General features: G+C 45.8%; 1 protein-coding gene across 1 annotated transcript in view; it reads right to left on the minus strand.

The window, feature by feature from the left end:
- Positions 1-12758, minus strand: part of LOC309441681 (unconventional myosin-X-like) — a 92184-nt gene that overhangs the window by 61663 nt on the left and 17763 nt on the right. The window contains exons 3-6 of the mRNA XM_082056608.1: positions 9980-10138; positions 5589-5776; positions 5210-5344; positions 377-501 (exon numbers count right to left, since the gene is read on the minus strand). Coding sequence (XP_081912734.1) covers positions 377-501; positions 5210-5344; positions 5589-5776; positions 9980-10138 — 607 coding nt within the window. The remainder of the gene's footprint in view (positions 1-376; positions 502-5209; positions 5345-5588; positions 5777-9979; positions 10139-12758) is intronic.

Below are 12758 nucleotides of genomic sequence, written 5' to 3' on the forward strand. Positions count from 1 at the left end.
TTGGTCTCACTTTTCCAAATAATTAATTCATTAGCAGAGCTAACATTAGGGAACCATCTCCTAGAAAAAACAGGATGAAATCAACATGAAGGATCTTCCTAAGACGCAAATTCTAGGGATTTTAAGTATCAAGTCTTGTGATTGTCAAAGTGAAAAGTCAAACTATGTCCCCATCTAGTGTAGTACTAGACAAAGGTTTCCAGAGTTAGGTGCTGCAGAACCACAAAACAAAAACTTTTCCCTCTTGAGGTTGCAATTTGCCCAGAGTTATAAACTGGCTTTGAGAAACTGTGATGAGGGATTTCCTGACTCATTCTGAGGTGCTCCCCATCTTCCCTCACTCCGCCCCTCTCCGGTCCACTGAAGCAAAGGATACAATCAGTCACTCGGCCTCCCTGGATGTGTCCATGTTGAGAGAAGTGCAGCTGGATGAACTTGCCAAAGCGGCTGGAGTTGTTGTTATAAACTGTCTTGGCATTTCCAAAGGCCTCCAGAATGGGGCTGCAGAAACAAGGCAATGAAAATATGATTGGTGATGGGATACTATTAAAACAAAGCATGTGCCCAGCCTTGTGCCGTTTGCACAGCATGCACTGCCATGTGAGATTAATTTGTTACAGCACTAGACTGGACAAGCACAGGAGCTCAAAGGTGAAGAGGGATGGCAAGAGCAATTTAACACACTGCTAGATAAATTTTAAACCTTTGGGACTGGAGTTAATTAAATCATTCCCCAGTCAGTACAGGCAGCTGGCATTCATGCTGTTAAGGGCATCCCCCACCATTGTGGCTTCGGGAAATGAAAGGTGGTAAGACCCAGCCAGGTTGTGTGCTGAACACAGCAGCATCCCATGATACGGTCTTGTATTTTTTTCAGGCTTTTCAGAAGCATCAGACATACAGGGCAAACACTCTGTAGCTTTAAACCACATACTTCTTTGTTTCTGTTTCTGCCTTTGAAAGAGAAGACAGTATGAGCCATCTCTTAAAATTGCGGGTAAATATTTCCAACCAGACAAACATGGTAGGAAACTGCTTTGTTTGGTACTGAAATTTGATATTGGTAAACCCTTTTTACTTAAATCTTGCTTAGGCTAATACAAGCCATGTGGTTTCCAAGCAGAGGGAATATACATACATTATAGATTTGAAAACGTCATTCTAAGGGAGCCACATCATGCACTTCATTAAAAAAAAAGAAAAAAAAAAAAAAAAAGAAAAAACAGTTGAAAAAAAAAATCTATGACCAAACTTCAGACAGGTGATGAATTGAAGAATTTTGTCTCGTGGTCACCTTTCAGTCCGCAGAAGGTTCATACAACATGGAAAATAGTGAGATAAAAGGCAGCTTGGCTCTTGCTGCCCAGAGCAGTAGAAGGGAAAAGCCTAAACCATGCAAACTGACACACTGACTCCAAGATTAAAATATTCATTTTTGCAATTTAGCCAATTCTAAAATAATCTGAAGGCCTGACAAGCAAGGAGTCATGGAAAGGCTACAAGAACAGCCTGTAGACAATCATGTTTAATTCTAAAATATAAACAGTTTTAAACAGAAGTTACTGCAGTTTTTACCCTGATAAATACTGGCTTTTTAAGCATCTCCATCAATCTGCTGTGCACTTGAGACAGGGGCAGATACAGGATTACTCGCAAGTTAATAACTATAACATGACAAATAATGACAACTACAGATACTGCTGGAGTTTGCTGAAAGCTTCAGGCCTTGCAAGCGCTAGATAAGCGAGAGCTATGGTTGTGGAAAAGGCTCAACAACTTTCAGGAAACTTCAGGCAGTATATTCCTAATTTACCTCTTGAAAATATCACTTTAAACAAACAAAACATAGAAATGACATTGCACTGTTATAATATATTACAACCATAGAAAAGGCAGTGACAGAAATCTGTGTGCACATATCAGGAGGTTTCTCACTCCGGAAAATGTGAACTCCAAGACCCACTCTTCTGAAACAAGTATGTAAGTAAGGACATCGCACAGGTATATCCCACTGAGCACACCAACACCATCAATCAACAAAAACTAGTGGGTGCAACCACAAAAAGGGAGGACAGGGTTATGTTATATGACCACCACGGTTGCAGTGAGAGCGCAATAACCAGCCAGCCAATATTTACAGCTCTAAATCATGTTAAATTAGATAAGCAAAGCACCAGGAAGTATCTTTATAGTTTAGTTTGGCAACGGGCTCACACATGTGAGTGCTGAAGCCTTTCAGCGATGGGGAGGAAATATGCACGTGGGTGTCTGGGGCTGGCGGCAGCTCAGGGCAGGGGCTGGGTGAGCGGATGGAGCCGGGAGCGAGGTCAGGAGCCAGGGCCAAGCGAACTGCCAGCGCCCGCAGGCGCTGCACAGCATGGCCACTGCTGCAGCGGTGACCTGTGCGAGGCACAGCACCAGGACGGTGACACAGGGCTGGATGTGGGCAGGGTGTGCTGCAGGATTCAAAATGACGGGAACCAGTTTCAGCAGGGCAGCAGAAGGTGAATCCTGGATTTTAGAAATATTGCAACATATGCAGCTCCAGGATTCAGACACACAGCTGAAGATAAAAAAAAAGAAGATTTGAAGATTAGAGGGATGAATAACAGGAGAGGTGGCTATGCTGTCAGCAGCATCACCCAACATGGAAAAGGGAGTTTCAGAGTGAAGCAAGCAAGGAAAAAACTGAAAGTTAGCAGAATTTTTAATGGACTGATGGGTATTTTCAAGAAGGAAAACAGACCAAATCAACAGTGCCAAGGGAGTTTTCAGAGCCTGATTTTCTGAGAAATACACCAAGCATGAATGTTACAATGCACAAGCAAATGACAGAAAGCTGATGTAATGCTTTGTTCATAATGCTGTCTGAAATGGAGAAAAAATCCAGCATTGTTCCTGGGTATGTGCTGGGGTGCAAGGATGAAAATCTGCCATAAGCTAACCCAAGGAGGGCCACCTGCAAAGCAAGTGAAGCTGAACTGCAAACATATGAGGTAGACTTGTTAGGAGTGGCAGCAGCTTCTGGCTCTGGGCCAGACCTTCAGCTTCTCTTCTTCAGCAAAAAGGTGACAAATCAAATTTGTTTGCATTCACAAACACTATGTTTACTCACATAGCACTACAGATGTACACAAAACGGATGATGAGCTCTTACTCCGCTCTACCTCACAGCCGTGGCATCCTGCAGACTCAGGAATCACCTGCCTACCATTGTAAGCTTTCTGAATCACAGTCAAGTTACCACTTAACCACTAAGCCGGCTTGAGCCTTCTAAGCTGCTTGCCTTAAAGCAGATTTTGCAGATCTTGAGTCATGACTGTATTGCACTTAAGAGCTTTTTCAAATTTGCCAATATCCCTGGTAAAATCTGCACACACCTGCAAAGGATAAATCATGACACAAGCATCTCTTGAGCACCAGGTCCAAGGCAGCAACCCTACCACTCAGTGCTGCTCTGCTTACAAGGATCCTAAAAACTGCAACGCTCTTGCAGCTGCCACGAGACACTGCGTTCTGCTTCGGCTATTTTCAACACAGTTACTAGCACTTTTTTGCGTCACTGTCTTCCAGGAAACATTCCTGCTCTTTACCCTCTGTGCCCCGAAATATGCCACTTGCATGAGAGTCACTTTTACACAGATGGTTCAAAGGATTCCAGGTTATTACACAACTAGATCATGTTGCAGACGTGATTTACTCCTCTGGAGGTTTCTTCAACTGTCACAGGCTCAAACAGGGACCAACCTGCAACCTCACCCTTAACAATTCCGAACTGCAAGACCCCCAGCAAGGTCCTCCAGGCAGTCTTGCATTGGGAAATTTTTGTTTAATTTAAATTATTGCTAATTAAGAGAAACTTCTGATCATGGATTCAGGTGTTAAGAAAAGAGACACTTAAGTAAACATCTTTCCTCTCTCTTTCCAAGGCTTACCTGACATTAAACACCTATTAATCCCCTTTCTTAGCCTCAGCTTCATTTATATCTCAGTTACAACCAGTTCCTCGCAACTCCCTCCACAAGGCAGCAGGCAGCGCAGGAGGCTGGGGTCCCACATGGGATGGTTTCTTTCTATCACTCTTTGCTTCCTCATTTTCTCTGTTGCTCTTGGCCTCTTACTGGTTTTCCTCAGCTGCATTTTGCTTCTGCAGGTTTTCCTGACACTTTTTTCCTTGGTGTCCCTGTTACAACATGGGTCACCTGTGGGCCACGATCCTGGGGTGTTCTTGTCCTGGGGTGGTCCATGGTGCCTTTGAGCATCCCTGTCCTGGCATGGGTCATAGTCCCTTGGGGGTGTCAGGACCTCCTTGGCATGAAGGATCCCCCACAGACCACATCTCCCTCACCTCATGGCTGCTGGTTTCCTTCCCAAACACATCTGACCCAGGTGACATGCACTTCCCTGCCTGGCTGACACCTTCGCAAGGTTTTGGTGGTTACTCCCTGGTGCCAGCTCCATCAGACATTAGCTCTCCCAGCAAACTTCCTCACTTGTGTCCCTTACAGCTCCCACAGATGTTTCTCCTTAAAGTCACCTGCCTGGACAGCAAGAGAGCTGCAAAGTGGACCACAGGACCTCTGAAGGCAAGATGTACTGGTGGCCCAAAACAAATGGAGGTCAGAGGAGAGTAGGGGCTGAAGGAGGAGACCAGGAGTCAGAGCATGACAGGGACTCATTGTAAGCACAGCCACAGCTGGGAGCTGTGGCAGATAGCGACAACCTGGGACAGCCATCCCTGCAGCAGAGAGGGACATTACCCATGTCCCCTCCAGCCACTGCCATGAGAGACGTGGTCCTGAGAGCTAGAAAGATGGACAGGGCAGTGATGTGCAGGGGAGCTCAAGGGTGCAGCCAGGAGTGCATGGAGGCTGAATTACTGAAGGAAGAAGAAATCCCAGCCATGGCTAGAGCATTAATTCTCTGGCTGCCACACATACCCTTTGTTGCTATTGGAAAGAAGCCGAATTGATCCACGAGCAGCTGAGAGAGCAGCCAGCATGAGGTGTCCTGGTGAGACTGTGACCTCCACGTTTCCCTGACATGACACCGTTCAGCTGCATGATCCTCACTGCCCTGGTTCAGCTCCATCCGCGGCACGGCTCAAGCAGCTCAGATGCAGACACCGTGCAGAATGCAGTGTCCCTGCCAAAGGGACCTGCTAGACCTTTGTGGGACAGACATGTGGCACCCATGGGGGTGATTGTACCTGCTTTCCAGGATGGCTTCTTCCACATGAGTGCTCTTCTCAGACACGGGGGCCCCAAGGGAAGTCTGGCTCATGGCTGACAGAAATTTCAGCAGCAACTTGGTGCTCTCAGTCTTTCCAGCCCCACTTTCTCCGCTGTTAAAGAAAATATACACATTCCATTCACAAATCCAGGACAGACGAGCTAATGACCATCCCACCCGCGGCAGAGGAGTGATCTCCAGGAATAAACACGTGGCATTTCCACTGCAGCAAGCAAGGGTCAGGCAAAGGGTAGGGCAGGATGGTGTGGATATTTAGGCAGATGTCATTGCAAACGGAACAGCAGAAGCAAGGCATGTAATGCAGTCAGGGAGTAGCCGCTTCTCCCATTTCTAACCTTATCAGAACACACTGGCTGTCATGACGCTTCCACAAGCAGCAGTAGCACTCGTTAGCGGTGGCGAAGATATGGGGAGGCAGCTCACCCAGGCGGTGCTGTCTGTACAGGTCTATGGCATCCACACTGTACAGACCAGGGATGGGTTTGTAGGGATTTACTGATGCCAAGATGGAACCAATGTTTGTCTAGGGGGAGAAAACAAAACACAGCAAGGAAATGAAGCTCCTGAAAAAAAAAAATCGTGACAAACCCAGACCCTGAAATAACTCCTGGTGAAGGGCGGAAGCCTAAATAAGGAAACTGGGCTTCAGCAGAGAGATCCCCAATTTGGCAAAGAATGTCAAACCCCAGGGCAGAGGCTGCATGATTGAGTACGGATGGGGCAGTTTGTATTTCTCTGCTTTACGATAATGTTGTCTTAGTCTGTTGTCTTTGCTAAATGAAGCTTACACAATACGAAAAAATGAAGACATCTTCATATCCAGCTACCTCACACTGTGCTTGAAGCTAAAAAGCAGAGCCAGGACTGAAGGAGTGTCAGGAGATACCTTCAATGCCCCTATCCACGGTCTTAATTGGATGGGGCTTGGCAGGGTTCAAGCACCTCCTGAACAAAGACGTGGGACACAGACACACACAAGTGTGAAGAACCACTAAAGCGTATCATTTCTCTTCTGCTGAAAAATGCTGTTTGGAGCAGCTTAAATAATTTGGTAAGCCAAATCAAAATTGACAGCTGAAGATGAAGCTCAGAATTTCGAGTCAAATAATTTCTTAACATTCTATTTTGAAAATATTTATTTTGTAAATCTCACAGTTCAAGAAAAGAGTTAGTAAGATTTAAAATAAAGTACTCGAAGCCTAATATTGAATTTCAAACATATTGTTTTGTGAAGTCAGAAGGAAATCAGTTTTGTTTTTTGGGGCATGACTTTTTCAGTTCAGCCAAGCAGCTCAAATCCAGTTATTCTCAGAGCTGCACTTCAGAACAATGGTGCCACCTCTCTCCTAACAATGGCTTTGTAATATGGTCAACATCCAGCTTAAACCCTAATGCTGGTGTGGTGTTTTCCTTCACATGGACATCTTGGGCTGCTCTACTCCAGGAATACCCACTCTCAGCAGGGGTGACAGAGGAAATACTTAGACTGCTGCCAAGCTTTGTGGCCAGGGACAACATCTAGTATTATTTCCAAACCATGAACTACGAGTCACGACATACATACATTGGAGAAGCTGTAAATTAAACACTTGGTGACAAGACAGACACATGCTTTCTCCTTGCCAAATGAAATCTGGGGCCATACTGCAATGCCAAGCTCTGAAGCCAGAGACAGACTAATATGCTGTAGTCACCAAAATATTTAAGACTCATTTATTAAAGCAACAGTCACAGATCACTGTGGGAAAAAATAAAACATCACCTAGGTCTAATTGCATTATCAGTACGAACAGACTTAACATGGAACAAGTCCTGAATACCCTCTGACATGGACCTTTGTGGGCAGAAATATTGGAGAAGAAAGCAATAAGCAAGCAGATGATCTTAGGAAAGAAGGGTGGGAGTAAATGGGAAAGCACTGAGAGAGAAAACATGAATCAGGAAAAAGCACTGTACAACCAGTTGAACTACAGACATCGTCCAGAGACTGCAAGACAGAGATATCCATCCTAACACTTTGCCCCTTCACAGCGTTTTTTCCTCTCAGATGTTTCATTTTGCGTTTCCCACTCCAGTTTCAGCTATCCCAAGGAAAAGAGCTTCTGCCACAGTCCCTTCTAGAATTTCTTCCAGTACAGCCATCTCTTTCAAAGGTGTTTCTAGGAAGTTTTTCCATTTCCCAGTTGCAGTTTCCTCATCACCTGCAGTGCCTTATAGACAATTTCTATCCACAATTTTTAACAGCCGTAGCATTTGTGCATCAACTGGGTACATACCAGCCACTCTATTAGAAAGGAGTGATTGTCCCCAGAGAATTCTGTAGAGCAGGACAAGGCACACATGGCATGTCTGCTTCTCAAGACAATAGATCCCACTGGAGTGGTCAGGCATGACAGAGCTAGGGACAGCACAGAATGTGGCAGTACAGCCTGTGGTTCATTTATACATCACTCACATTATGTTGGGTCTACTTTAATGAAAGGATACAGGAATTGCAGGAATGAAGGGGAAATATACACTCTTAAATGCTGCAGGCTGTTGCTGTGCTCACATAATTTCCTTAAACAGTTTGGCAGAGCTTGAATAATACTTCTTTGGAAAACAAAAGTTATTGTTGAGATTGCCAGTATTCCTGTAGCACATTAATTATGGATACCAAACTAGTCTAGATATACTGGTACCTACACTCCCTGACCAGAAAGGGTTTCTCTTTCAGACCTCATGGTAGGGTGCCTCCAGGCATACAGCTCAGAACTACAGTATGCTTTTTCACAGCAGTTGTTCATGTGAAGGGCTCAGTTTTCCATCCTCTCATTATTTATTTTAATTATTATTTATTATTATTTTTAATACTAATTACCATTATTCCAGGTTGCCCATTCTTTCAAGTGAATTTGTCTTCCAGAAAATGATAAAAGTTTCTCACCTGTTTCTGATCTCTCTGATTTCCTTCCAAATATTTTTGGCCCTGGCTGATAAGCATAACTCCTCTCAGCACAGCTTCATCTGCAGCCTTAGCCTACTATGTTCTATCTGTGGAGACCGTTGAGGATGATACTAAATGAACTCAGGCCCTGTAACACTAATGGTATAATATTCACAGATCACCGCAAGTCATTAGGTGGCACTACAGCTGACATTCTCGATTTTTGCATAACTGAAAACTATGTGCCACTGGGCTATGGCAAAACCTAATAGTTAATGATAAGGTAACTGCAACATTAATGTCTGCACTGCAAAAATGAAAAACAGAACTTGTGCGGTTTGGTGTCCTCCAGGTCAGACATTGCACAAACATATACCCAGTGACAGTCCCACTCAAGGAGGGGCTTACAAGCCTTCACTGAGGCGTTCTTCCCTGCGCTGAGCATGCTACAGAAGTCAGGTCCCTTCATAAATCTCAAAAAATTTCACACCTGAGAGGCATGGCTGACATTCATGCACTACGCACAAGCAAAAAACTGACATATTTAAATTTTAACACCTTTACACACAGATGGGGAAGGCACAGAACTAATGCTGAATAGGAGAAGGAGCGACATATCAGAACTAGAGGAAAGGCTTCAGGACATACAGCTGCTGTGACGCTGTCACAGTGCTGGTGTTGTGGCATTTCTGGTGCAAGGCACAGACTGGAAGGGGAGAGAATCCGGCCTTACATTTCCAAGTGTGAGGAAGAGGAAATGGGAGAAATACACCTAAATGGGCAAAGAGCTGCACCAGCACATAACCTATGTCAAACCCAGGTCAGTAAGAGCAGAAAGGACAAAGGCCATCAAGACTGCGTACACATGGGTACTGCTACAGGGTCACATGGCTGTGTTGACAGACAACAGGCAAGGGGCTCTACATCAACAAAAATGAGAATTTTCAGTCTCTGCGTCCTGGCACAGGAGGTGGTTCAGAAACAGGGTCACTTTATTGATAATTTCCTGGAATACAGGTACATATGGTTTGGTTGCCTTGGTAACGGTTGCTATGCAACACAGATAGAGATTTACATTTTTTCTGCCATAATCTGAAAAACTCTGAATGCACATAGCACGGACAAGCAAGGTAAGAGTAAAGCAAGGTAAGACAGTCCTTGTAATATCTGCTTCTTGGCCTCTCCAAGTCTCAGGAGAGCACACTGCCACCCCGGCACACCAGGGATTTCCCATCCCAGGTGTGCTTCCCCACACAAGTCCCTTTCCTGCCACTTGCCTTCTTCTTGAGGGCCCAAGGGTAAAATGAGGAGATGCTTTGAGTATTCGTCTGTGCAAGGAGAGCAGAGCCACTCAAAAAAGGCACAACTGCACATAAAAGCAGAAGAATTAGGCAACAGGTTTTCTCTTCTAGTTTTGTCAAGCAGTAGCTTTATCTGTCCGTATCAGGAGGGATGTTTCACAACAACCTGTGCACACTGCACTTTCCAGTCTACTTGGCTATACAAGCAATATGGGAAATCTGGGGAGTGTGGATGCCAACTTGTAAAATACAGATGGTCATGGAGGATACAGAGCTGCACAATTACCACAAAGCCTAGAGGTGAACATTCACGTTTTGGAAGTTCTTTTATATATGCAAAGAGCCCCCTCTGGTAGGGGTGGGATCTCACAGGGCTGATACAGCTGGCAAGGCAGAAAAAAAGCTTCTCTTTTTAGCCACATAAAACAATGCTAAAATCAGTATTTCACATGCAGAATGTCATTAGCCAGAAGGGATGTGGCCCAGCTTGAGCACTTACATAGATGTTACCCTGTTGGTAGCGCTGGTGCAGGTTAAGCAGGATGGCAGCTTCATGCAGATCTCCCAGCATGGACATGTCTTCTACCCCATCAACACTGGTCTGGTGCATTGGCAATACCTTTTCTCTGGAAAGGGAGGCCTTGGGGTACTTGAATACCTGGAAGAATAGGGAGGACAAATAAGCTCATAACACCTGGGCAAATGGTTTTATTTCCTATCAGAAACAAGGCCCTTTCCACAGCTTTATACTTCAGCACTGGAAAAGGAAATGAATAAGGCACAGATGTGCTCCCTGTTTTTGTAGTTGTTCCTCCAGTCCTTTTCCTCCCTATTTGAGCTTGCTGGCCAGAAAGCATACAGCACACTCCCTTGTTTTGCCATAGTTGCTCTCTCAGTTTCACTACTGACAGGGACAGATCAGTGCAGGGGCACTTGATTTTTACTGAAGTCACCTTAGTGACTTACCTTAGTAGGAGCAGGGCACCAGCCTCCAGGTGCACCAGGCCAGACAGGTATTGCACACTGCGCTCATGGCTGCGAATAACAGTGGCAGCTGCTCCCAGGAACAGTCCCCTTCACAAAAACACAGGTGGGATCACTGACTGTGGCGAGGTCAAGGAAAAGCTTATTCCCATTCCAGGTTTACCCTGCACTCTCCATAGGAGCAGTCAGAGAGTGTCTGGGAAAGATTGTCACGTCAAAGGCAAATGAAGGCAAAGCAGATGACAAGCCAAATAAAGTAGGGACACCCTGTGTGCATGCCGGCATTTATGTATGTGACGCAGCTTTGAAAGTGTTTGTACAGTGACAGCTATTAACTTCCATCACTACTCTGGGAAGTGCCCTCTCCTCTGTCTATGCAGTTGCACTCTTTTTGCCTCAATTGCTGCAACCTTATTCCTTCTAAAGTTTCCTCCTCCTCAATAACCCACACTTCAGCTACTGGGTCATCTTCTTCACCCCTTTTCAACACAGCTGAGATTATGTTACTGTTCCCCTCCACCATAGCCACATCCCAGCCCTCCTTTCCTCCTCCTCAAGCACGATGCTGGCATTTCAAAGAGTTATTTCCGTTCCTTCCCACTCTTGGATTCAACCGTGTACCATCTCCCACCAGCATTCCAAGCTGCACTAGATGGTAAGACCCAAGACAGGCAGATGGGAAACTTCATACAGGCAGCCTGGAGAAGCAAACTGGCCCACAGTAACCCTTGCAAAGAAAACCTGGGCTTTTCCCTCCCTCCTGGGGCTCTGGCCTCTACCTCATATCCATCCCGTCCTCCCAGGTGCCACCAAGAAAGTGATGTACCCCATAGAGAATGAACCACCACCTACAGCATTGATCTGTTTTCTCCTGCCTGCTTTCTCAGAGTCCTCAGGCTGCTGTAACTGCAATGGAGAGGCCAGCCACGCAGCTGCAGGCTGAAGACAGAATGGGGTCACCCTGCCCCCCAGCGAGCCACCCTTGCCAGTCCCCTGCAGGGAGCTCGCTGCTGCAGTGTGTTGCAGGTGCCCAGCAAGCATCCCTTCTCAGCTCTGAGCCCACACTCTTGCCTGTGCAGGGAAGGAATAACCTGGCACAGGATCCCTCTATGAGACCCCACGATGCCTGCAAAAGCCTGCATAATTGAAGCGACAGCTCTGTTCCTGCAAGGAGCTGGGGAGAAGCAGGCTCATTTTCCCAGGTGTGTTCATGCCAGGTCTGCACAGTCACATGGAATGGGGATGAGGACTTGGTCTCTTCCACTGCCCCACAGCCTGATCTTCCCAGCCAGCAGGCTTCTAAAAATACTTAGTTCATGCTGATGAACAGTATAGAACAAAGCCCACTCCAGCACACAGGCTCTCTCCAGGCCTCCCTGGTCTTTTCCACACCACTTCTGCACCTGGGTATCAGAGATGTTTGACTCTGCCAGCAGCAGGACCCCACTCTGCAAGCATGGCCCAGAAAATTCATCAATATTTGTTTTTTTCAGAGCAGAGGCCTCAGACACTTCCACAAAAGAACCAGGGGAGCAGGAAGGGAAAATGGGACAATTTATTTCAGGGCAGAGTACAGGCTGCAAATGCACAACATGAACTGGGCTCTGTCAGGAGCAAAACCACTTCAGCACTTTCAGACTATGAGGCAGCAAACCACCCTGGCTCTTTCTCTGCTGACTTGCACAAATTTTGGAAGGGGACAAGTCCAAAATGGTATGATGTGATCTTTCCTTACATCTGCCCGGCACTTACTCCTTTACCACTGCATTGTCAGCACTTGTGGCCATTTGGGCCAGGAGAGAAACATCAAGAAAATGCTTAAGGAAAAAGCTGAGTGGACAAGCGTCTCAAAAGATAGCAGGCAGTTGGCAACACCTGTGCCAAGGCGCTGCTGTGCATGAAGGATGATTATGTGATAGGTCCAAGCTTGTTTACCTGCTCTTGCAGACAACACAGGAGAAAATGGAACCCTGAAGAACAACAGGGGTCCTAAATATAAGAGTAAATGATTCGTAGGGATTAGACCATCACCCATTAAACCTGTCTTGAGCCTCCTGATTGGGGTTATTCAGTCATCCCTCCCTAAAAAACAAAAAAACCTGGTCCAAGATCCTTAGAGAGTTAAGCAGGTGATCATCCAGGGTCCTGGAGATAAACACAGTGATTTTTTTGTTCCCAACACTGTGTCAAAGAGTTTTCCCTGGGTAGCTGTGAGGTACAGGACACAACTATGAACCAAACATGATGAGCCTCCACCCTTAGAGCCTGCAAGATGCTGTACTGACCCAGGCTAT

This window comes from Streptopelia decaocto, assembly GCF_964273445.1.
Source record: "Streptopelia decaocto genome assembly, chromosome: 6".
NCBI lineage: Eukaryota > Metazoa > Chordata > Aves > Columbiformes > Columbidae > Streptopelia > Streptopelia decaocto.